This window comes from Nipponia nippon, unplaced genomic scaffold (assembly GCF_047370975.1).
Source record: "Nipponia nippon isolate SJK-2023a ecotype South Korea unplaced genomic scaffold, ASM4737097v1 scaffold_4, whole genome shotgun sequence".
NCBI classification, from domain to species: Eukaryota; Metazoa; Chordata; class Aves; order Pelecaniformes; family Threskiornithidae; genus Nipponia; species Nipponia nippon.
In genome coordinates, this window is record NW_028262358.1 from 52,147,961 (window position 1) to 52,172,611 (window position 24,651).

A 24,651-nucleotide genomic window follows, 5' to 3' on the forward strand; every position below is an offset into this window, starting at 1 on the left:
TTTTTTTCGCTCTGCCCTTTCTCTCATCACCTATGTGCTCTGCAGCTCTTGCTTGAGATGTTAACTTCCTTCTTGTGACCACTTGAAGTGCCAGACAAGGCTTGAGAGACTGGGAAAATGAAAAGAGAAGAACGATGGAAAGCAAAAAAGCTCTAAGGAACGAAGTCATGTGGCTTTTTCCTTTACTTCAGTGCCGACAGAGCCCTCGAAGAATGAGTAAAACTAGTATGGAGAGCGCGCATCTTCAGTATCTCCCTGTGACATCCCATCATTGCATTTCTACCCAGCAGGTCTCCATGCTCAGTCTAATCATAACCTGCTTCATGCCTTTCTCCTGTCACACCACCAGCAATAAAAGCTCTTCTTTCTCTACGCACTCATTCCAAAACCACCCGCTGGCTCCAGGGGGCTGCCTTCACCCCCTCTTACAGTGTGCTCCTTCTACCTCAACCAGACGATTTATTTTTGTCCAATTGTTTACATGAAGTCTTTATTTGGTACAGGTCTTCCAGGACACAGACATACACGAAACAGGGAATCTCAGAAGTTTCTTCACTTTCCTAACTTAGGCAGAAAAGAAAACCTTCTCTTTCATCTTAACCCTTTAGATTCACTGAGCATTGAGGAAATGCTGCCTTTTTGGAGGCTTTGTGCTGTCCCTCCGGTTAAGACATCAACCCTGGAGCTTGTCCGAGCGCCCACGGTGACCTGCCTTGGCTTTGCCTTTCGCTCTTCCTCCCACACGGCTCATCTACAGACCGTGGGACATCGCTAACCCTCTTGGCGAAGGAGTCATGAGCTGGATTAGCCGGCGTTCCCCTTGCCACCAGCACGGTGGCTGCCACTGAACGTGTGCAATTCTTCACATGCACAACTACCCATTTTCCACAAAAATTAGAATGCTGGCATTATTCAAGATAAATGTAATTATTTTTAAGCAGGTATCTTAAACATTTTAATTACCGCAGGAGCTCCCATTGAAAACTCCAACAAAGCTCGCCCCTTGGCTTGACTGGGAACAGGACCCAGCCTGAAACTTGCTTGAATCTTGACTTAGTTTTTTGTTCTGAAAAACTGAGGAAAACTGCCTGTGAAGCACATTTTTTTCCCTCCAGTTAGGAAACGACATGGTTACTTATGCCAGACATTATCTAAAAGTGTCAGACTGCCTTGGCCTGGCTGACAAGACTGTACCACCTCTAGCATGACAGTGTATCTGGGCTGGAAACTGATCTGGTTGGCAGAGGACCACAGTTTCTGGACAAGCTGGGAGAAGAATGGGCAGAAAATCTCAAATACTTCTAGGAAGGAGTATGGTCAGCTTAAATATGGGATTTTTTTTTTTTAATGTAATAACAAGAAATTGGGCTTTGGAAAGTAAAAGCTCCCTTCTAGTCCTGCGTTCCCAGTTACTTCAGCACACTAATGATCTCACTTCAGTTTAGTGCGAAAAAAAATCTGTATATTCTGCTTTGCATCTGTTCTGCTCTTGGGAATTCTGGATTCGAGCACTGTGTCTGCAGCAGTGGTACTAATAAAGTCTGCTTATTTAGCTTCAATCTAGTTCATGGGTATGTCTGGGACTTTCCATTCCTGTATGACCAGTGGAGCCTTCAGCATCCCATTTGCTTTGTTTTGCAAGTCTTGCAAGCAAGAGAATTGTCTGAGAAGGAAGGCAGCCATCTCCTGCGATTCCCTGGAGGCCAGGGCAGCCTTAAACAATTGCAATAGCAAGTGTACACCCTTGTGCTCACGGTTCCTCCTTCAAGGGAGCCGAAAAAGCATGTGAGGCTGCCACAAGGCTCACGTTGTGCCACAGCAAGGATGACATGGGGATGGTAGGTGTGGGCGCTGTAAGCGTAAAACAAGAGTCTTAGCAAATGCCTCCTGGCCTGCTTTGCTTACGAAAGAAGAAAAGTAATTTAATTGTAATAGTGGTTGGCTTATTGTTTTAAATCAATGACATATAATAGTCAAATTTTTCTGAGTCTTTTTAGTTAATGGAGTATACAAAGAAGTATTTAAACAGCCTAAAGAGTTTTTGCCATTTCATTCAAAACTCAGAGATCAAATGCACCAGAATAAAGATTTCATCCCAAACTTAAAAATCTTTTTTTTTTCCAGTTTTCATAGTCTCATTTTTAAAGAGCAATGGTAGGCTTTTATTCTTATTTATATACTTTTAAAAAACCCCTGGGCATTCCCTGTTAGCTCTCTAAAAGCAGACTGATAAGGCGGTGCTTCGCCTTTGTTGACAGGAGATAACTCAGGGCGCACTGGGGAGGGTCACGGTGACAGAGCTGAGTACCCAGCCCTTCCTTACAACAGCCGTATTGAGGCTGTGTCTCGAGGCAAGGAGACGCAGCCTCAGGGAGCACCAGCCTATAAAACAAACAAGTTCTCCCCTTTTCTGTTGGATATAGAGAATGATTGATATCAGCACACCAGAGCTGGAGGGATCAGTGTTGCATCCCCGGTTAGATCCTTGGAGACAAATTACAACAAAGAAGTTCATGACTCATGGAAAATGTAGGCCCTAGTCCCACAAACCGTTGAACATTATCAGCTGTTATTACCGTGTATGGGGTAGAAGATGCTTGGTACTTTGTGCTTAGTACTGTTACTTGGTACTTTTTTCCCAAGCGTATATAAATATGAGAAAACTACACGAGGTAGCAAAAGGCTCAAGATCAAATGATACCATGAGTTATGTATATATACTTGTATATATTTAGGTATTAACACAATGCATTAATTGCCATTTTAACACAGAGGGACACAAATAATTTTGATCAATGACTTTGTGTGCTCTGAAGAATTACAAACTTTTCAGTTACATAAACAAGACTTTATCTAGCTGTGGTGATTTTTTTCTTTGATGATAGTTATGATTTTATCAGATTGGTTTCCATGAAAAGTACTTAGTAGCTGACGAAGCGCATTATAATACAGATAATTTGCTAACATGGTCACATTTGCTAGGTCTTTATCACAAGAGGAGAAGCATCCTTCGTTGCTTTGGGGCTCTGGATTCCTAATACTTATCTGCAAAAATAAGATCAGTAGGCCCATAGCATATTTTTTTTCTAGTGATTTCTTTGCATGCAGTAGTATTTAGAAGAGAATCTCTGTTGTGCCATCAGCTCAATACTGTCAGCTTGCACATTTGCATAACTTGCAGAATTTTATTTATAACCTTTGCACAAGTCCTCTCCAACGAGCAACTTTCTCTCTGCAAGAAACTATTTTTCCCTTCCCATTTTCCTGCCTGAGCTGAGATCCTTGTAACCCTGCTGTAACGGGGAACACGAAATCACTCAGTAAAACAGCTGTGATAGAATATGCAGTACAAAATACATATTGGCTTTAACTCTGAGGTGTTTGATAAACCCATTTCTCCTTTGGTGAAGTAATTTGTCTAATTAAAGTAACACTCAGAGACTATTCTGTTCCTAATATGTTGGACTCATGAGAAATTAAGTTGTTTGCGATCTCCCTGAATTATAATACCTATGAACTTTTGAACTATTTGATAATAAGATGATGATATTTTTCCATCAGCTTCAGTAATGTGGACTGATGGCAGAACATCCCCCGCTTGCTGAGAAAACAGCTCTCTGTTCAAGTGACACCACGACAGAGTTAAACACTGTGTTGTCCCTCATTACAGACCCATCAAAGCCTAATGAGACCGAATCCAAGGGCTGAAAAGACAGCATGTTATTTCTGAAGGCAGTCTTTGTCAGGTGAGTGCTTCCCACCACCACTTTGGGATTCAGTGGGAATGGTATCATCCTCAGGTTTCTGTGCTCCAGGATGAAGAGGAGCAAATTTACCCTGTATGTCCTAAGTCTGGCCATCGCTGATGTGACCTCCGTGCCAACACTAATGGACCTGCAGTCACCTGCAGTTTCAGGGGAGCTTCTCAGCTATCTTGACTAGGTGCTGCACATCGTTTTCTCTGCTGGGTACAATGCTGGTCCCTTCCTTTTGACAGCTGCCAGTGCAGTGCGATGCCTGAGGGTCCTGTCCCCCACACAGCACTGGCACAGTCAGCCTGAGCCCCTCTCATCCCACATATGTGCTCTTCTTCGGGGCCTGTCCTGCCTGCTCAGTGGGGTGGGGGATTTCCCTAAATGAAAGACCCACAAGCTCTGCTCACTGAGGGCTCTGGGAGGAGCAATGCAATAATTATCTTCACTTCGGTCATTAATTGCCTCATTTTCACCCCTCTCGTGGTTCTCCCCCGTTTGATCTTGTTCATCACTGTCCAAAAGAGGCCTCCACAGCAGGGTCCCCGAGTGAGGCTTGTCCCCACCATTGTTGTCACCGTCACGGCATTCCTCATCTTTGCCGTGCCTGTCAGACTCGCAAGCACTGTGAAATGCAGCCTTCCTACATTGCTATTCTTTGGGCTCATTTACATTTCTGCTTCATTTAACATCACCAACAGAGTGCAAACCCCCCGGTCTCCTCCTGTGTCGAGGGACAGAGGAGATGAGACTCAGAGAAGCCATTCAGAGAGCACTTCAGAGAGCCTTAAAGGATGGGAGCGGGAGGGCAAGGTGAGAGCAGAAAGAGAGACAGGACGGGTTGGAAACCCAGTTCAGTTACAAGACCCTCTTGAGGGGATGCACTCTGTAGGTGGACGAGTTTTTCAGACTTGTGAACACTGTAAAGACAGCGAGTCACTACGTGAGATTACCGAGGAAGACTTTGCAGTCTTCAGCACAAGCAGATTTGAAGGGGAGGTGAAACAAGCAGCAGGCAGTGGGGTCAGACCTGTGGTGTGACAAAAACAGAACATTTTTCCATTGGCAAAGAAAAGCAGGTTTTGAAAAGTAAAGTGAACTCTCCATACTTTTTTCCCCAAAATTGCCCAATTTTTGTGGTGAAAACTCCATTTGTAGGTGAATTTGGGATTTCTTGAAAAAAACCCCACTAAATCCTCAAAACTTTAATGAGACAGAGCATTTCACATCTCAAAAAATGGAATGCAAGAGGCTACAGGATGGGAAGCTGCCACTCGGGTATTGCAGGAGTAAGGAGTGAAGGAAGCAAAAAAACGTTCAAACAACCACCCTACCGGGTAGGCACCCTTCCCCTGACTAGAAAATTAAAATCACACAGGGTCCCTGCCAGAGTGATTCGAGGGAAATTTTCTCTCAGCCCCCCGACTGAACAAGCGCCTGAGCAGACTCAAGGGGGCAGGGAAACCAGCTGCAGCGCAGAGGGCCGCGGATGGGCAGGCTGCCCAACGCCGGGGCACCGGCACGGGTCCAGGCTGGCTCTGGTGCCCGTGGAGAGCTGGGTGCAGAAGGGGGCAACCGTGGCTGTATTCAGCTGGCCCGGGACACCTGCCTGGAGAGTAGCAGGAAAGAAACACTGACACTTGGTGCAGGTTGCCAGCTCCTCACATTGGCTGCTGCAGCCCTCTTGCCCATCTCTGGCAAGGTGGGCTGGGTGGGCTTTGTGCTGGTGTGGCAGATTAGAGGGCGAATGTGCAAAACCCTGAGAGAAGTGGTAACCTTCAGCGAGGAGGAAATGACGTGCAGGTGACGGTGCCAAAATCTCCGGCCTTGGGCTGGAGCCGTTTCACCGTGCAGATCAGCAGTAGCAAACCCTTTCACATCACCTCCAGCTCCCAGTCACCTATTCCTGCGCGTCTTCTCCAAATCCAACTTCTCCCAGCCCCTCTCCCCTGCTGAGGAGAGGCAAAGCCCGTCTCTCTCCCGTGCTTGCTGACCCTGGGACCTGGTAGGGGCCAACAACTGGGAGGAAAGGGTGGGACCAGGGTCCTCTTGTACTCTTGCCTTGCCAGCAGTGAGGCTGCTAAACCTGGCACATGTGCCAGGAGTTCATGACCACTGCTCTAGCACAAATACTAGTAAAAATAGCTGACAGGCAAGCACATCCTCCTTGGGAACTGCCTTCAGCAAGGGGATGGAGCGGTGCTTTGTGCAGCAGCAGCCCTGCCTCCTGCTCGATGTGACCCCACCATGGGCCAGCAGCCGCCAACAGGCACGATTTGTTCCTCACGGTGCCTCCTCCAGCAGTAACACCACTGGAAGCACGCAGGTGAAGGAGGCTAAGCTCAGTAGGGAGTGGGTGAGGAATCAGAGGTGCCAGTCAGACTGTACAAGTATTTGGGAGTCTAAAGATAGCCACAGGTGCCTATGGGATTAGGAAGAGCTCTGGTTGTGTTTCTGTTCCCCATCGCCTTGCTCTTCTCTTGTCCTAAGTTATGGTACATGTAGGATATTCATCGATTCAAGCTGTGGACCAAGAGCATCCCCCCTCCACAGGGATTCCTCTGGCTGCAGCCAGCCCCAGGACACCCCTCGCTGAGCAGCCAGCCCCAGCCCATCCCCTGGAGGCTGCCCAGCTGCTGGAGGCTGCAGGACCACAGGGGAGGCCCAGGAGCCCAGCACGTCTCCTATGGCATCGGTTCCCATGACCCAGAGGCCCTACGGAACAATTGCATCAAGCTGCTTCAGTCCTGCATCCCAGGGGAGGGGGCAAGTATCGAGCACTGCAGGCAGCTGTGGGAGCCTGTGGGTTTGCAAATCCTCATATTTATGTAGGAATGGCAAAGTCCGTTGTACGCGTTTCATGCACAGGACAGATGAGTTCCAGTGGGTGAGTGAATGACTGCCTGTTTTGGTCACGCTGGCTGCACTTGTAAGCAAACAGTTTGTTAAACAATGAGAAATTATAGACAGCGTGACCTTTGGTAACCAAAAGCTGAAGGCAAAGCAGAAATTTCTAGCAGCATCTTTTAGAGCAAGCTCAAAACATGCCACAGCTCTGTCTGATCACTAGTGCCAAGTTTTATGGGACAAATAAAATAGTTTGCATTACTTCAAAATACAGAATGAGGATTGCCAGTTACTCTTCCGCTGCTTAGAAACCCAGGTGAACTCCAGGGGTGTCAGTGGGTTGGACCAGGTCCAGACTTAGAACTACTTTAGGATTTCCTCAATTTGTGTGTGCCTAGGTGGTATTGATAACCCATTTTCATGTTTTAAACAGCGCTTTTTTTTTTCATTTTAACTGGATGTGTTTCTGCCAGGACACCATGTGTTTCTCCTGCATCATAACCATTACCTCTTGCAGATTTCCATCTCATAGGTGTTTTAAAAGTAAGCCTAACTTACGGCACTGGCATTAGGTTCTTTGCCAACAGACTTGCTTTTGCCATTTTCTTTTAAAGCTTGGCTGCAGAAGGTCTTGTATAGGTCTATGGGTTCACACGCTTGCTCCAGAAACAGGAGACCCAGTGTCAATCACTCCTGTGTCTGGAGGGGGCCCTTGGCTGTCCTACGCAGGGTGGAGGGGGTGCAGGAGCCCCATCTCCATCTTGCCTTTGGTGAAACATTTGTCTGTTCATCTCTACATGCTCACCTGGCTGGCGAGAAGTTGCAAGAGGATTTGACTGCTCACCTGTTTGTTAGGATGCCGATAGAAAAGGTACATTTGAATCCCCCCATGCCAAGGATCCGGGTCTCATTCCCCTGCGCAAGCTGCAGCACAGGGGCCTGAATGCCAGGCAGGAGCACTGCTGCGTGCAGTACCTGTGCTTAAAAGCGAGCAACCCTGGCCCAGGTATCCCTCAGAGCTGGGGCTGCCCCGTGCTCTTTCCCTGAAAGTGAGCCCGAAGGTGGGCACAGAATACTTGAAGTACTGGTTTTGTTAAAACTGGTTAAAACCACAAACTTGAACAAGGTAGTTTCTGCAGCAAGAGAAAGCATAGATGAGCTGGGTGAGACACTGGGCATAAACTCTCCCTCATCCCCCATGCAACCTGACAGTACAACTCTTCTTCACTTTTCATGGCCTCCTGCCTTGCAACGAACTCGCAGCTCCTCAGGGACTTCTGGAAGAAAATCTTCCTTTCCATCACCTCTGCCTGCATATGTTCTTCTTCCAGTCTCCATCCTGGCTGAGCCTCCCCTTTCTGCCTGCCCCAGCCTGTGCCCCACAGCCACCCCCGGCCATCTTCTGTCCCATGAGCTCCACATGTCTCTGGGGGCACAGGTAGGGCTTGGAGGCGGCTTGCCTCCCTCCCCGCTGCTCAGCCACAGCCTTTGTAACAAAATAGGCAGTGCTTACAGACACCCGCATGGGTAGCTCTCCACCAGCGCTCCTGGGGATGCGTGGGCTAGCCCCGATGGCAGCTCTGCGAGCCAGCCATCTCAGCTGCAGCTGTTCCCACCACAAGGCATGTCACACCTCCAGCACAGCTCTAATCCCTCGCTTTTGGGCTCCTCCAGCAAACCAAGAGATACAGAGATTTGTGCTCTCCCCAGCATGGCCGGTCTGTATCTCCTAACACACCTGCCTTACAGATGGCACTGGGCCCACACAACGCTTCCCTTCCGAGGGTCCCTTGTGTCAGGCTGGGTATAATCACCCCCTTCCCTTAAGCATAAGGGCTGTTGGAAGAAGTATGGCCACGGCATTTCATGCACTGCCCCCTCAATTACTCTTCTGGGGGGGATTCTCCAGTGGTGGAGACTACAGCAACCAGTGGAGAGGGGCTGTTGGAAAAAGCTGTGGGAAAATGAGAGATAAAACCAGAAAAGAAAAGTCAGATCTGCTGCTGCATATGGAGAACACCACAAAAATATGTTAATGGAGCAGTTGTACAGCAGGGTTTTCCTGTGTTTAAGGCATACAGAAATTTCCTCAGTCACTACATCAGCACACAAAGCTCTGACCCAGCTGCGGTGCTGCGGTACAGGCAGAGCCGTTCTGGCTTGTTGGGCTGCCGCGCATCACGGGGGTGCGCGATGCTGGCACTTAGCACCGGGCTGCTTCACTTGATTCGTCCAGCAAGACTTTTGCAACCTCACCATTCCAAGATGCACCAAGGTTTTCAGCTATGATGTATTTTGAATGAATGCATAATATTAAGAAGAATCATTGATTCACACCATTAGAAAATATAGGAGTATATAAAATTTTCTTCTATATAAAAAGAATACCTTGACTTTTAAGAGAGGTAAATCCTGCTCTCCTCCAATGGCAGTGTATATCTGTCATATCACCACTGAAGCCACTAGCAGTAAGAACGATGTTTTAAGGAATATTTAGAGGTAGTTTTGCCTTTTCCGTGTAATAAACCATAGGCATTTTCGCACAATTGAACAGTGTTGGTTTGTTTTTTTTTTTTCAAAATTAATGATAAAAATAAAATTTCTCAGCAACAGTCTGGTGTGACAGTATTTTAATCTGAAAGAATGCTGAGCTTCTCCATTGCAAGGCTTCCACTCTGGGTGTTGAGCAACAGGAGGTGCCTTGAGAGGCTTCCCACCAGTGTAGAGATGTTATCTCGAAAAACACATATTTAATCTTGAACATGTTAAAAAAAAAAAAAGTCAATGTATCAAAAATCAAATTGTTCCTGGAAATAGCATATTCTGATCTGCAATGCTCCATTTGCAGGGCTATACTTTTAATGCGCACCTTCACAACTTGGCTTCTAACATCTTGTTTCATTGAGGGATGGAATTGTCCTTTCAAGCCTTAGCGCTGAAGTACAACTTTCTGATAGCGCTGAGAAGCAGGTGTGCTGTAACTGCTGCTAGGGACTTTGCTGTGGTTTTACCACTGTCTTAGGGAGAGGGGTTTGATTTTCCGAGCTGCCAGCCCCCAGAGCCCCTCAGCCACGTGCCTCTTCAGAGCCAGAGTTACGAGGCAGGTTGCACCACCTTGAATTGGCTTCACAAGAATCAAAAGTACCCCCCGCTTCTTGCGGAAGACACGCAGGAACAGGCATAACCTGAGCTACTTCTGATACTTCCAACTTCACTTACTAACACTGCCCTAGTCTGGAGCAAAAGGGACAGCTGAGGTGGGAACGGCCAGATTGGCATGGGCAGGGAGATTTTGTCTTGACCTACAGCCGCTCCGAAAAGCTCGTAAATCTGTTCCCACAGCTAAAAGTTGCTGCTCTGATTTGTTAGACTAGCCCCCAGCTAACTCATTTCATGGGAATTGACTGCTAGTACATCTGATTGATGTCTTTAAAAGGCTCTGAGCAGCGAGTGACCCTAGGTTATTACAGACAGGCAACTTGCTTCTGTAAATTCTCCCCTAAGAGGGAGATCGGAATATACTCAACCTGCTCTCATTTCTTCCTCATGTAGTTACCCTGCATGTAAACTTAACTGATTTATAGGAGGAATATCTAGTAGATCTGCAGCAATTGTTATTTATAATGCAGGAAAGCCAAATCTCTTGATTCACTACACGATGTTGCTGCGCGAGGCATGTCTGTCCCTTGGAAAGGGAGAAGGCATGGTCAGACCCGTGGGCTATTTCTCAAAAATGGGTGAAAGTATCTCTGCTTTCTTCCATGGGAAAGCGTGTTTCTCTAGAGGGTGAACCAAGAGAGAGAATAGTACTGCAGTGAACTTATTCAGTATTTGTCCGTGGGCCACTCGGAAAAGAAAATGGGAGGAAGGGAACAAAATTTAAAGATGGAACAATTTCTTTGTTCCTTCAGAGTGCGTGCTCCCTTAAAAACTGCTGTGCTTCTGAAAGGTAACAGCATCTACATCTTCGTGATCCCCAAACCGTAAAGATTAGACGCAAGTGAGGCGGCACCTCCTCACGTTTAAGTAGCTAGCTGAATCCGGACCCCAGAGAACAAGGGCACTATCCAGATCATAAGCCAAGAAGAGTGTTTTTATGGGAAAATACATGCTACTGCAGGTAACACCCAGTGAAAATTTTCCCAAGCCTACCCAACGCACACAGCCTGTGCTCTCCTTGACACAAGGAGGGTGTCTAATGACACTGAAAGACAAAAACAACAGTACAGATTAAACAAGGAGATACTTACACTGGTATTTGATACTTACACTGTGACAGAGAACCCCGTCACTGAAAGGGTTACCAAAAAAAGTCATCAAGAAGTCAGTTACTTGCCTGGCTAGGAGCTGGCTTATGAAACAAGAGCTGCAAACCACAGGCTGCGCAGAAGAGAACCACATCTGACGATGCACTGCCCTTTCCCCCCGCAGAGCCGCGAAGCCGCAGGCTGTTAGTAGCGGAGGGCGCATGATCCTCAGGCCCACCGCAACACCGTGCTGCTGCGCTGAGGTCCCCTGCAGCGACTCCCATTTCGGAGTCAATTACAGGCAGGTTCTACCTATTAGATGATCGTGGGCCCCATCCAGGTAGGTCTGGCTGATGAAATCCAGGGACCATTATTTGGAAACCATGGATCAACAGGTTGTTTTTAAGAAGAGAAGGAAATGAATGAAGAAAAATTTCTGAGACCACAGTCCCTGGCCTGGCAAACACTCCAGCTATATCAGAGAAACTGATCAACAAAGCATGCCTCATGATATTTCTGGATAAAGGACTGCTCACGTGCTGCGCGCTGGAAGCAAACAAACGCTTGCCAACTCGCCTGACCCGTGTGTATTCTACAAATTGGAAGCTGATAAATTCCACCTATCTGTGCCTATCCTCAGCTCCGCTGCCTCTGAAAAGACGCCTGCACGACACTGACAGCACAGCAAATTATTTACTGTTCCCCAGAATCCTTCATGAGCCCCAAGAGTGGTTTCGCCATCAACTCTGCCCATTCTCATTTGGTAAACAGTGACATTTCCCCAGCTTTACAACTGAAGCTAAAAATAGCCTCTTTCATTTCGTAACTTCCCAAACTTCATCAGAAATGTGTTCTATGCAGCAGCACAAGCACTGGGAACAAACTGGGTTTATGAATAGCTGTGAAGAACCAACAGAGGATCCAAGTAAATTAGGCATCGAAACAACCGTCTCTCTCTCTTCAGGAGGGAACTGTGCTTTGGACAGATTACAAAATACCACAAATGGGAAACCAACACATCCCCTTTAAAAACACATTTCCAAGAAAGCAATTAAAAACACTATTCATAGCTTTTTTTTTTTTTGCTCAGTTTATTGAATGAAATGAAACAAAACAAAACATAGACAAACACAAAAAATAAGGTCTGCATTCCTCGTGTCTCATCGGGAAGGCAGTCCTTTAGAATGAACAGCAAGGCGCTCCTCCGAGTACAAAGGCCAAGAGAGACCACAGTGCCACAATACCGGAGACTCTAAAGGGCGAGAATAATAAAACGCTGTTAGGCTACTTATATTCAGGGCTTAATTTTCTCCTTATTGAGCACTGAGGTTCTTTTCCAAACTGTGTCAGGCCAGAAATTCGCCCTTCATGAGCATTGCTGTCACAGCCTCGAGAGAGCGGTGCGCTTTGAATCTGGAATTCTCTCCTACTACAGAGCTTTCGACTCTGCTGTAGGAAAAAAACCCACATCCATCCCACGCCTTGGAGACTCTGCCTCTCTCTCCTCAAGCTTATTAGAGCTATCACTACAGCTCATCAAGATAACCCTCTGCCTGTTATGATAGCACATACGTAGTTTTGTGCTCTCCATGGGGTAACATTCCCCAGTTAATGGGGATCACGGCTAAAGTCCCGTTGCCCAGGGCGGAAAGCTCACAAGTAGCCACCCAGCAGCTGGCAAGCGAACCTGCTTCTGCAGCCCTTGTTCTCCTGGAGGGCCGGCAGACAGAGGCGGCCGAAGCGCGGCAGACTGCCGCCGGGACAGGCCCGCACCCCCAGAGGAACGCCTTTCCCCTTCCCGTTCCCCATCTCCCCGACTCACTGCAGCAGGCAGTTCACTCGCGGGGAGTGCCTCCAGTGGCGATAGAGGGAAACCCGCAGGTGAGGGTGGTGCTTGTAATCTCGCAGAACGCGCCTGACGCTGTAAGGAAAGCCGACGTCATGAGCCCCGGCTGGCGGGCTGCTTACAGCATCCCACAGCTCGGGGCAGGAATCTCTTTATCTAAGAGCTGTCACAGCAGAGGGGGCGTGGGGTGAAGACTTGGATCAAAGAGGATCAAGGGACAAAAAAGTAAGACTTTCCGGTCACTTACTGCTTGTATTTATTGGAGAGCAGAATGAACTGGTTCTTTGAAAGCCATCTGACGTCAAAGCGACAGAGCGCTTTAAACTCTTGGTAAATCTGCCTTTCATTCAGCCCTGGCCAGCCTCGGACATGGACAACCAAGAGAGGGGGACGTTGGCAGGGAGCATCTTCCCCAGAAAAATTCTGGAAAACGTACAATACCGAGACATATCTGAGTTCGGAAATACTACAGAAGAACTACTAACATCATCAGAAAATATGCAAAACGTGACACATAAATAAGACAGGTTGTACAACACAACTGTTGGTGTAAAATTATTTTTCTTTTGTCCCAAGATTCTTCTAAAAATGAATCATAAAAGCAAACTGTCACGATTACCATGGAGAAGCCACCAGAGAAACAGCAAGCTCTCTTGCAGAGCAGAGAGAAATAGGGCAACATACACTGACTAATGCCATCTTACAGGATAACAACATTAAGACATTTCACAAAGTAGAAATTCAATTCATTTGCTATTTTGAAAGGTCAATTGTGTCATTTGTACGATGGCAACTTCTGCCAAGGTGGGCCCAGGCACTGGTGGATTTTTCTCCTCTAATGAAACCATCATCAACTAGGCTACTGACCTACGCACCCCACAAACTGGTCACAGACCTGCAATTCATACGCACAATGCTTGAAACACCACCTCGGATGAAATTCACTTTGTTCACATACTCGGCTAACACGGTGAGATACTGAGAGAAAGAAGGATGAGCCTCCACTGCATCGCTACATCAGAAAACAAAATGGAACAAAGTTTTGTTTCTCCAGCACTCCACTGCTGCACAGTGCCTCTGGAGCACAGAGCTCCTGAAGAAGCTCTTTAACTAGTGACAAAATAGGTATTTCAGATCTTGGTATTTTCTACAGCAGTCGAAAAGCTGCAAGCAAAAGGAAGGGATTTGAACAGTTGCCTCTTAGGAACTTAACTGAAGGCACTGAATCACAGAGATTTCAAAAATGGAAACTAATGGAAAATGATTTGACCCTTACCCAAGTGAACTGAACTTGAGAGAGCTTGTTCAAGGATAAAGGAGTCACAATGCCATTTCCCAACCTCTGAGCCATCGCATGGCCCCTGATTTCATTTTTAAAATGTCAGCTTTGACATAAAGCTACTACTTTCAGATTTATAAAATAAAAATCTAATTAGAACAGTGACATTTCCAATAACACTTTCTCTTATCCAAAAGGAAGGCCAGCCTGCAAAACAAAAAGTCAGCCAGAGCAAACTGACGACTGTTTTCCATAGGATCCATCCATGTAATGCAATTTTCAGTAAACATTTAAACATCACTCACTCTGTGGATCTGCACAGTAGCAAATGAGCTGACTTCAGAAGAACTAGAAGGAGGAATAATGAGGTGGCATTAGAACAAAGCTAAAGAAACATAAACTAAACAAATGGAAAGCAAAAACTCACTAAAGTGCAGCTAAGTTACTAAGAGCAACAGACTGTATAGAAACAAACATTTCTTAGCATCAGATAGAGCTACAGAGCAGGAGAGGAATTGCCAAGTCCCTATGCAAACTCTGAAGAAGTGTTTAAGAAGCATTTTACCTGAACCACAGAGAAATGCATCATAGCCTGCCTCGTGAGGAGATTTCTTCTCAGCTGTAGGTGTCCGAGAAAATCAAAAAGGAGTAAACACCTTTAGCATGCTGTGGAAACTGCTCCACTGCAGAATCCTAACATTCATAAGAACCATTGTTCTGTTTTGGAGTTTTCCCCCTCCCCAGTCAGCTCTGTTTCCTTCCTCACCCTGAAACCTTTAGACCCTACAGGAATGCCTATGCTTCTACCATGCATTTTAAAACGATACCAACAAAAACAGTGATAGGTTAACGGTTGGACTTTCATTACTTAAGTAATTAATTCTAATTAATTCTGAAATTCTAATTCTGTTAGAACAGGCTGCCCAGGGAAGTGGTTGAGTCTCCATCCCTGGAGGTATTTAAAAGACGGGTAGAGGTGGTGCTTAAGGACATGGTTTAGTGGTGGACTTGGCAGTGCTAAGGTTAACAGTTGGACTCAATGATCTTAAGGGTCTTTTCCAACCTTAACGATTCTATGATTCTAAAAAGGCAGCAGTTATACAAATGGCTGAAAAGCTTAGCGAGATTCACGTTAAAAAATTTTAACTTTCATGAGGATCTAAACCAAACTGTGTTATATACATTATTGATGGTATGGAAACCATTTCAAAACACAGGAGGCCCTGTGCTGCAGGACACCGTGCTGCCAGGAGAAGCCAGGAACCGTCTGCCTCGCAGCCAGTATCACACCAGGTACTGAACACAACCTCCTGCACACACAGCACCACTAACCCTGCACACAAGCCACCGAGCTCCTGCTACTTTCTGGGACCGCCCTGCCACGAGCTCCCACTATTTTCCATTCTAGGACCGCTGTTTCCCAACTCCCCTTGCCCCTTTCAAGGGCTTCCGACTCTTCACAGCCCCAAGTCGGGCTCAGTTTAGCCCAACTTAGTGTAAATGCCATTTGTGCTAGCAGCACGATGCAAACCTGCCCTGCATTACCCTCAGCAGCTACCAGGGACATGCAGAACACGTGATGTTTTGGAAGCCCAGGCTTTCGGCCTGGACAAGAACGTGTGTCGGCAGCTCTGTGCAAATTCAGGAGACCCACTGGCACTCAGTCATGCTTTGCATGTGGACATCCACAGAGTAAAACAAAACCCTTTTTTGCTACCCAACTTTGAAGAATTCCTTAAGAACATACCGTATCTTGAGCAGTCACTTGCAAGAGCTATCACTGGGCACGTTGGATCTTTGGGATTTAGGTTGCTGCTGAAGAAAAGTGGATGTGTAAGAGTTTTGTCTTTCCTCATTATGTTAGAGACAGGTTACTGTTCTCTAGTGACCTGTGGCTTCATTTCAGAAAAAGCTACTGAAGACTTTAAAAGGAACTTTGGTAGTATTCTATGAAAGGCTAAGATACTTAGCTGAATAATATCTACCAGTTTTCTTCCTGAAAACTAACACCTAAATACTTCCTCAGTCTCTTCCCCCAATCAAACCTTCTAAGCAGGAAGTCTGCTCTAATTGCATACAAAAATATGTGACTAGAACTAAAAACCGATGGAAAACTCCAAGGAAAGGGGTTGACTAGGTGGTTCTATTTGAATGGGGAACTCCAGAGGATAGATTAATAAACAGATACCCATGGAATGACTGAAATAAAAGAAAGAAAAAACAAGCATAAAAACTTGTGAGAATCTGCAGTCTGAAATTGCTAAAACAAATGAAACCACCCAGAATCCTAGTAGTTTTTATAAGCACTAATTTTGCATCTCCTTCTTGAGAGTAGGGGGCGAGGGGAAGAGGCAAAATTTTCCTTTTCTTCACAAAACTGACATGAAAACAATTTACCCAGAAAAGCAACATAAAAAAAAAAAAAAAAAAAGAGAACTCTACCACATCACGGCTAAGCTCACGAGATACGATATCTACTCATGTGCTCCATTTGAACATTGTATTTAGTTACTGCTTTGGGCTCGGTGCAGCTCTTTCTTGGGATCTCGCATTTGAAACTAGGGTGTATTTTCACTGAGAACTGAAACTCACTCATAACACGCTATAAGCAACATACAACTCTAAAGTTGTATGCCAGGCTGTCTGCAAGCCAAACTTCTGACCAATGAAGTAATGGTGGTACAATACAAGAAGTGACTTAGAACAAATAATTTACCGCACAATTACTTTTATAAGAAAGATGAGCAAATCTTTTGCTCTTAAATTTAGAAAGACAAGAAACCAGCTGAAAAACATTTGGGAGGAGGGCAAGTATGAACATATGAAATGACTGACTTTGAAATATCTTTCCCAAGAAAACAAAGGGATTGCTGAAGGCTTTATAGCCCACCACGTACCTGCACAAAACCGCATACACCTCCAAAAGATTAGATACTCGAGGAAATGGACATTTCTATAAAAGAAGAACATGTTAGGAAACCAACCAAGACAGACCGCGTGGTAAGTGAGCTCATTTACTGGTACTGATGATTCATGAAGTGAGATCTAAAATCAGAATGTCTCAAGGCAACACTGAGAAGTGGTCACAGTTCTGTAACCACAGGGCAATGAGGAAAGATATCGTCTCTTTTGGGTGAAAGACGAGCTTTAACTCCAAACAAAAAGACCTTTGCATCTCACCTTCCAGATGGATTTTGTTACAGTCTTGGTGTCTATGAGGACAGGAAACAGGTGGTGAATGTTCCTTTTAAACTCCTCATAGCTTTCTGAAAGCAAAACACACGTGGAGAAAGACATCGTAAAACTGAGGAAAAGCCAATGGTATTTCAAAGGAATAAGAAAGAGAGGTGAAGTCAGAGGAACGATGCACTGCTCCAGCAGTTGGAGCTCAGAAGAGGCAACTAGCACTGCCGCTTGCTAAGCACTGGGGGTGGCTGGGGCGGCGAATGACCGCTGTGCTTACTGTCCCATCCCCATTGCAAAGGCAGCAGCCTGGGGACAGCAGCTACGTACAGCATTACCTGGAAGGGGCTTGTAGAACTTGTCATGAAGATGCATCAGGTCCATAAGCATGTTGTGTCCCACCAGGGGCTACAGGAAGAATATAAACATAACAGCCCATTGGAGCATAGTTTTGAAGAGAGCTCAGAGATAACCAGTTTTAGGCATGCTCAACAGCTGTAATCCTTTCCTCCGGTGGACAGCATCCACACGCGCTCACCCAAAAGTCATTCAGGCTGCAAAGCTCACAGGACGACTGCTTTCAGGAAATCAGACTTGTGGACTCTCTGAGGAGGGTATTTTTTCAGCAGCATTCTAGTTTGAGTGGACCTAAGGAGCTAGGTGGATTTTCAGTTCAGCTGAACACTGGTAAAATCTTCCAGCGATCAGATCTATAGGCTCACTCACAAGGGGAGGGAGAGCCTTTGCCTGCACATCACCCATAGTCTTCTGAAGCTGAAATTCATTCAATAATCTGCATACAGAACATAAGAATTTCCACACATAATCAGCCCAATGGTCCATATGGTCCAATAAAGTGGTCTGTCATGTGCTGAAAAGCGTAACTTGCCCAAAAGGCAAGAATCTGCTCAGCTTTCTTAGATGGTGACTCATGCTGTGTAACACAACGATTTTCAACATTGCAGACTCCTGCGTTTTCTCAAGTGACGTAAGAAACACATTGCAGAATGGGTTCTGGCTCCCTCTCCCCTGGCCGCACTTGGTTTGCACAAGTAATAGAAAAGTAACACAGGGAAATCTAGTGTTTGGATCTGTAATTCTGAGCATGTTTTGTGAGTGGGACCTAGTCAGTAAGAAGATGTAACGTTTAACATTCATTTTTTCTAACCATGACTGCAATGTAAGAATTCATCTCAGTTTTACTGACAACTAAACAGGATGATCACACTGAATGAGTTGAGTCATTTAATATAAATTACTACTTTATCTTTCATCATCCCTCTGCATCCAGTGCAGCAAACCAAAAAGAGATGAAAAATGAGAGTAGGGACGAGGCATTTTACCTTCTTGGCTTTAACAAGTGTCTGGAAGAGGTTGGTGAAGCCCCGGGCAGACAGGAGAATGAACTCCTCCTGGCAGTGGTCATAAGGAGAGTTCTCCAGAACCTGACGATGCTGCGGACTCACTTTTTTCACCATTACCTGAAAAGAACGGTCACTGGGTATCTCAACCTCCTATGCTAGTTGTATCTACGTTGCTTACTGGGGTTCAGTAATGCCGAGGACAAGTTCAGCTCCTAGGCTATGAAGGATGGAGAAACACTGCATCCCCTGGGACCTCAGGACTGTCTCACTTCTTTTCCATATGGACATCAGTGCTCCAGTAACAAGAGACCTGCTCTAAGGGTGTCTTATTAATGCTTCTCTTGTTAAAAGGATGGTTCCTACCCCAGTTTTTTTGGAGCACAAATGAACGTAATTCAATTTCACTTGACAAAAATATGGTAAGTTCATGGCACCGAAAAACAGAAACAAACAGCCATCACACAAACAGAGTCCCCAAAGGCTATGCTTCAGGTGAGAAGGCTGGGTAAATCTGTCACTCTGTTGACATTAGTTATCAGACCAACATAGTACTAATGTAAAAAAAAAAAAAAAAAAAAAGACTTCTGTAATCTGCTTCTAACCAACTGACTGGTATCATACGCATGTTTTGAGAAATCCACAGCCAGAGGTTTAATTCAGAAAATATTGCACCAAATGTAAAATAGCAATAGCAAAACAGCAAGCCATGTAACAGAGTAAAAGTCTTCAAAGCAACTACATGGCAAAAGTCGGCAAAGGAAAACCACAAAAAAAGGCTAAAAACTGTACATTCTTGCGGAGGTATTGAAGGAGAGATCTAACAAAGTCTGGAGACACAGAGAGGGTCCCACCAGAAGCGCCTCAAGGACAAGCACTTCCAGCTCCAGGTATTTTGTGGCTACAGGACAAACAGAAACCAAAGTCACTCAGTCTTCTGGATCCCTTTTCTTGGGATCTCACAATCAACACTTCCCAGAACATTCCTTTGTCATTGTCTTCTCCTCCTCCTGGACCCTACCATTAGAAGTACAAGCAACATTTCAGAGTCCCTGCAAGAATGCCAGTCCTATCTGTCTAGATAGAAACCCTCTTTTCAAAAGGTCCACATTTCCACCTCACCTTCTTGTCTCCAAGAGGCTGTGTCCAAACATTTTGGAGAGCCTGTCTCAGAACCAGCTGAACTTCAAACATCTGATAGCCTGAGGGGAAAAAAAAAAAAAAAAATAGCAAAAACTTCAGAGATGCAGACAAGCCTATTTAGGAAAACACATTTTTTTCTAGACCAAAGGACTGACCACATGTTTCTCCCTCAGTGTACAGAAAATACTCCTGAATGTATGATCTTGGTACACTACCATACACGATGATTACGGGGGGCGGGGGGGTGGGAACACAAAAAAAAAAAAAACAACCAAAAAAAAAAAAGTCACAGTGAGAATTTCAGGCAAATAAGCTTTTGTGAGGACATAGAGGAAAGGAAAAGACTAATTGAAGAGTGAGGAAGGCTACTACTCTGAAAAAGACTGTCTGTGGGTTTTGGAAGGTTTCAGAGCAATACACCCAGAAGCCAAGCACAGATGAGAGGCACCAATGCATTTTCCCCCACAGCTGGTAAGGAACTAACACAGTCCTCTTCTAAACAGCATGCAAAAAGACATAATCAGTCTTAAATAAATGTCTGTCCTGTCACAGGTGCTCACCATTGCCAGACCCTACTGAAATATCAGTAGCGTATAGCTGACTAGCAGATACAAAACACAGCACGCTCCCCACCCCCTCTATTTCACACTCTGCAAAAAAGCATCAACAGACAAAGCCTTAAATACTTTCTGTCCTTCCTAACCTTTTCTGTATTTTATTCCCTGACCTAAAGGATTAAGACTTGGTTTCTGTGATACAAACTATTCTCTACTACAATTCCCTGTCCCTCAACTCCTCCAAAGCACAGAAAATTCCTCGGCTCTGCTATAGTGCTCCCAAAAGCTAACGCAGGTGGTACGTGGCCTGTTTATCCCCACTGGCATATATATGTGTCTCCATGGGGCTCCTTGTTGCTCCACATGAGAAGAAACAAACTCTGAAAGGAGGCCTGCCTTTCCCTTCTCCAAGGGGAAGAACACAAAAATCACCCAGGATTTAAAACAAGTCAAAAGTTGTCCTGATCCAGAGCAACTGCATATTCTCCAGTTGCTGCTACAGAATCCACTTGCACTACAGAAAGACCCACCACCCCAACGGAGCAGAAAAGCAGAATCCAGAGACGAACGCCTGACAGGAACTGAGGCACAGACAGGGGCAAGGAGTTGTAATGGCAGGATGGGCACAGATGCTTTCACTCTCAACAGAGCAGTTTAACAGAACAGGCAGCAAAGGACCGTAGCAGCCCCAGAGGTTCAGGAGCATTGATGAAGCCACTCAGAGCCCACAGGTGCCTAAGGGAGGCACCCCGTTTCATACCATTCAGATCCTGCAGAATCATAGTCTCCTCTTCCTCTGCTGCAGCTATCCAACAGGTCACTTCATCAATAGCCTTCTTCAGCACATCCCTGTCCAGGGCACTAAAGCAGGATCAGGGGGAAAGAGGTAGAGTGAGAGAAAACTCTTTACAGATGGAGCCTTGTGCCTTGCTGTGGGAATGCAAAAGCATCACTTCCCAGCCTTCACCCATCTCTCCAGATTGTATCCTGTGATCTCAGTCTTCCTTCAGACAGACCACAGCATGCTGGAACAGCTGACGGCAAGGCATTCAGACCAATAGGCTTTAACATTTCTACAAAATGTGATCTGAGTGAAGGTGAGCTGTCAATACTGTCAGTACTGAGGGTCCACCTCTCTGAATAGCACTCACCTGCTGACCTTCCAGCTGCCCGCTAAGAGATGCTGGCTAAGGATCTTCTCCTGTACCTCATTCATGTATGGAATTCCATCTTTGAGAAACTGATGGGGAAAAAAAAAAATGCCCGGTTGGTTACTCTCCCCTGGACTTTCTTGCAGCAAATTAGAGAATAGCAGGTTAGCCAGGTCCAAAACCAGCATACACTTGGAATATGCCGGTGTTCCTCATTGTCAGAATATCCTCTTCAAAAATACAAACTGTAAGGTAATCCAAGATGCATTCTTACATAAAGAAAGACGTGTTTATGTATGGAGGAAAGAAAAGGATTTTTGTCAACTGTAATCAATTTTTTTGCTCTGCTTTCATCTTCCTTTAATGAGATACATCAAGTGTCAAGATACCACGACACTTCCTGTCCAAAACTGCTCAACAGTGCTCTTACATGACGGCATAGCCTGAATTTTATGGGAAACATGGCAATAAGCAAGATGCGGGTAAACTGAGACTTTCCCACCTTCATGGCTAGTAGAGACTCCCACTGGGGTCTGTTTAGTAACTCCTCAGCTCACTAGAGACAGGTTTTCTTTTTTTGAGGTGGGGAAATCTGTCTTAGGCTGACAAAGATGTGGTTATTGCCTCTACAGCAGTTCAGAAAAACCAGCACTCGCTCTCCCTGTTTATAGTGAACCACATGATGCATTCATACTTTAGCAAGATGCTGTTTACCCCAGAAATGTAGCATTTAGGGATATTAATCCTAATTTGTCCTGTAATTGCACAGACTTCCTCTGTTCTAGATTTCTGGCAGAGAGATTACGTACCTTATTGTAGTCAAAGCCATAATGAGACAGGAACTGAATGCTACATGCAGAGAGGGTGAATTCGACATCCGTAACTCCCAATGTTGACGGAAAGAGAAAAAAGTTGTATGAATGCACCACATACCTACAATGAAAAGAAAAATCTCTCTAGAGGATAATTACAAGAAATAACTCCTCCCAAGAGAATTCTGCATTAACATCTCAACTGCACTGTCTTCATTGTAACAGAAAACTGCTTTTTTACTTACTTGTTTGAATTTTCATTTGAGAATATTGCCAGCCCTGCAAGAGAGAGAAACCTCCGCTGAAGTGGCAATATTTAGCTGGATGTCTACAGATACTGTGAAAATTAGATAAGGGATGTGGGGATCCCCCGATGGAGTACATGTTTTCTGCTCGCTAATGCCACAGTGCAAATCTTAACAGCAACTGCCAGGCCACTCCCCAGCTCCCTGTGAGCTGAACAGGGACAAGCTTTTAGTGCTAAGTGGGAAAAGGAGTCAAGTCTGATCAAACAGCAAATAGACTGAGCAATGGGTGAGAAGAGGTGAGCCGGTCACGAGAATCTCCAACTATGCATACACAGGTCTGCGAGTCCAACTACACTACAAAAACATTTGGAAGGAGCTAGGCACCACAGAGGACTGAAATATGTTTTTTTACTACTTAGGTTCTTTTTTTTCTATTAATCTCTAAGAAGCACATTAGGATCTTACATAGCCTAAGGCTTTGAGTAATATTTTAAACAGTTTTGGAGCTGGTTTCTTAACCTCTAACTGGTTGTTAACTGTCAACAGCCCTCCACCACAGGCCCTTTCTTGTGTTGATTTTTTTTCTTATTTTAGGAATATCAGAAATACTGGCTTTCATTTTCCTCTGATAGTCCCTTTAGTCATACACTATATCAAATGACATAGCCTCAAATAGGAGCTGCTGTTGTCTACTTCTTGCTTGCATCCCTTGTTTTAAAAGCCCTGTATTTGTACCTGCAATCTTTAAATATGAACAGCTTTAGACCCATAAAGAGTACACGGCCCACCTGACTTTACGTTTACTTAAAATATTAAAAAGTTGATAGTATTAAAGATCAGAGGGGAAAAAAAGAAGAAAAAACCTACCACAGCAAGCAAATGTCTCTGTAACAAGTGAATTAAGACCAGAGCTACCTGCAGGGCCTGCCAGCTGGCAACAGGCCAGTTGCCACTAAGACTTCCAGAGATTATTTTCTCTGTCAGGACAACACTTACCAAGCTGAGTAACAGTGAAGCGCTGAACGCTCTGCCTGGCCTTCAGGTACCGCTCTGCAGGGGAATCAAACAGGCTGTGAACAAAACCAGAACTGGGGGAAGGGGAAACGAGAGGGTTTGCAACGCACAGCTTGTTCTCACACAGCTAGAGCAGCAAGTCTCCCTCGCGTTTCAAGTCCAACAGCTTTACCTGGGCTCGTTATTTTGTGGGAAAGTTGAATGTAAGCCAGTAAACTCCATATCAAGGGCTGTTGAGGTGGAAAGAACACAGAAACATCTGAACTACGAAGCACGCATTTCACCAGCATCAGGACAAGGATCCCTGAAATACCGCTCTTCACCGTAACCTCTGTGTCAAACCCACCGGCAGCCAGCCCAAGAGAAAAGGCGGCCGACTGCTGCCGAGGAGAAGCCGCTGCTCCCTCACCCCTCTGGCGGGGCGAGGACGGGACCCACGCCCACACGCAGCCCCCCCGGCAGGGGCCCGCCTCACCCTCTGGCGTATCTCGTGTGTGTCCCCAAAACTAGCACCCTGAGCCCCCAGCCCAGGCCAGCACCGCAGCGAGGGCTCGCTTTCCAACCTCTGCTGCCTGTTTTACACCCCCCGTGTCTCAGCCTGCGCTGTCGGAGCGCAGAGCGGCGCCATTATCCACTAAAGTACACCTCAGTGCCCCGCCGCTGCGGCCGCCGCTCACCCAGGAAGGCGGCGCGGCGGACGCGGCCCCGCAGGCGCGGCAGGCGCCGCGGGAAGGCGGCCGCCCCCACCTCCATGGCGGCCCCGGCCCCTGCCCCGGCCCACAACCCCGGCCCGCCGCGCCTGCGCGCCCCGTCGGTGGGGGCGGCTCCTGCGCGGCCTTACAAAAAATGAAGAAGGCGGAGCCCGGCGGGAGCGGGCGGCGACCCGAGCGCGGGGGTTCGGGCGCGAAACGCCAGCGGTGCGCTGGCGCCGAGGGCAGAGGCGGCTCGCGTCGCGCGCCTTCGCCCTCTGGAAATAAACGCCAGCCAACGGCTAGCGCGGCCTGGCGGCTGTTGCCTGTTATGACACAGCACCAGCTGCTAGGGAACAAGTCAGTAAAATCCTGGGAATTTTTAGGAACGACGCCAGCTGGGCGCTGAGGCTTTGGGACGTTCCCCAGAGGGGGCGGCGGCACAGCGCGGCACCCGCGCAGGCCTCTCCGGGCAGGGCCGCGGAGCGAGGGCTCGGGCCGCGCGCCCCCTGCGGCCCGCGC

General features: G+C 46.3%; 1 protein-coding gene across 11 annotated transcripts; it reads right to left on the bottom strand.

Moving 5' to 3' along the window:
• Positions 1 to 11,937: 11,937 nt before the first annotated feature.
• Positions 11,938 to 24,239, bottom strand: PNLDC1 (PARN like ribonuclease domain containing exonuclease 1). 11 transcript variants are annotated; one of them, XM_087776594.1, is made up of 19 exons: positions 24,118 to 24,239; positions 23,613 to 23,670; positions 23,423 to 23,496; positions 22,424 to 22,457; positions 22,176 to 22,299; positions 21,367 to 21,455; positions 20,976 to 21,076; positions 19,638 to 19,717; positions 18,498 to 18,635; positions 17,493 to 17,562; positions 17,152 to 17,237; positions 16,869 to 16,924; positions 15,719 to 15,783; positions 14,537 to 14,590; positions 14,277 to 14,319; positions 13,605 to 13,704; positions 12,940 to 13,115; positions 12,669 to 12,767; positions 11,938 to 12,098 (listed from the first exon to the last, which is right to left on the bottom strand). In XM_087776594.1, exons 1-19 carry the CDS (start codon positions 24,191 to 24,193, stop codon positions 12,026 to 12,028), a joined length of 1,596 nt encoding a protein of 531 aa, XP_087632720.1. In that variant the 5' UTR covers positions 24,194 to 24,239; the 3' UTR covers positions 11,938 to 12,025. The 11 variants fall into 11 exon arrangements, 9 of the variants coding, with proteins under 9 accessions (XP_087632720.1, XP_087632719.1, XP_087632718.1 ...); XM_087776593.1 differs by having other exon boundaries at positions 15,719 to 15,786; XM_087776592.1 differs by having other exon boundaries at positions 23,423 to 23,514.
• Positions 24,240 to 24,651: the final 412 nt, after the last annotated feature.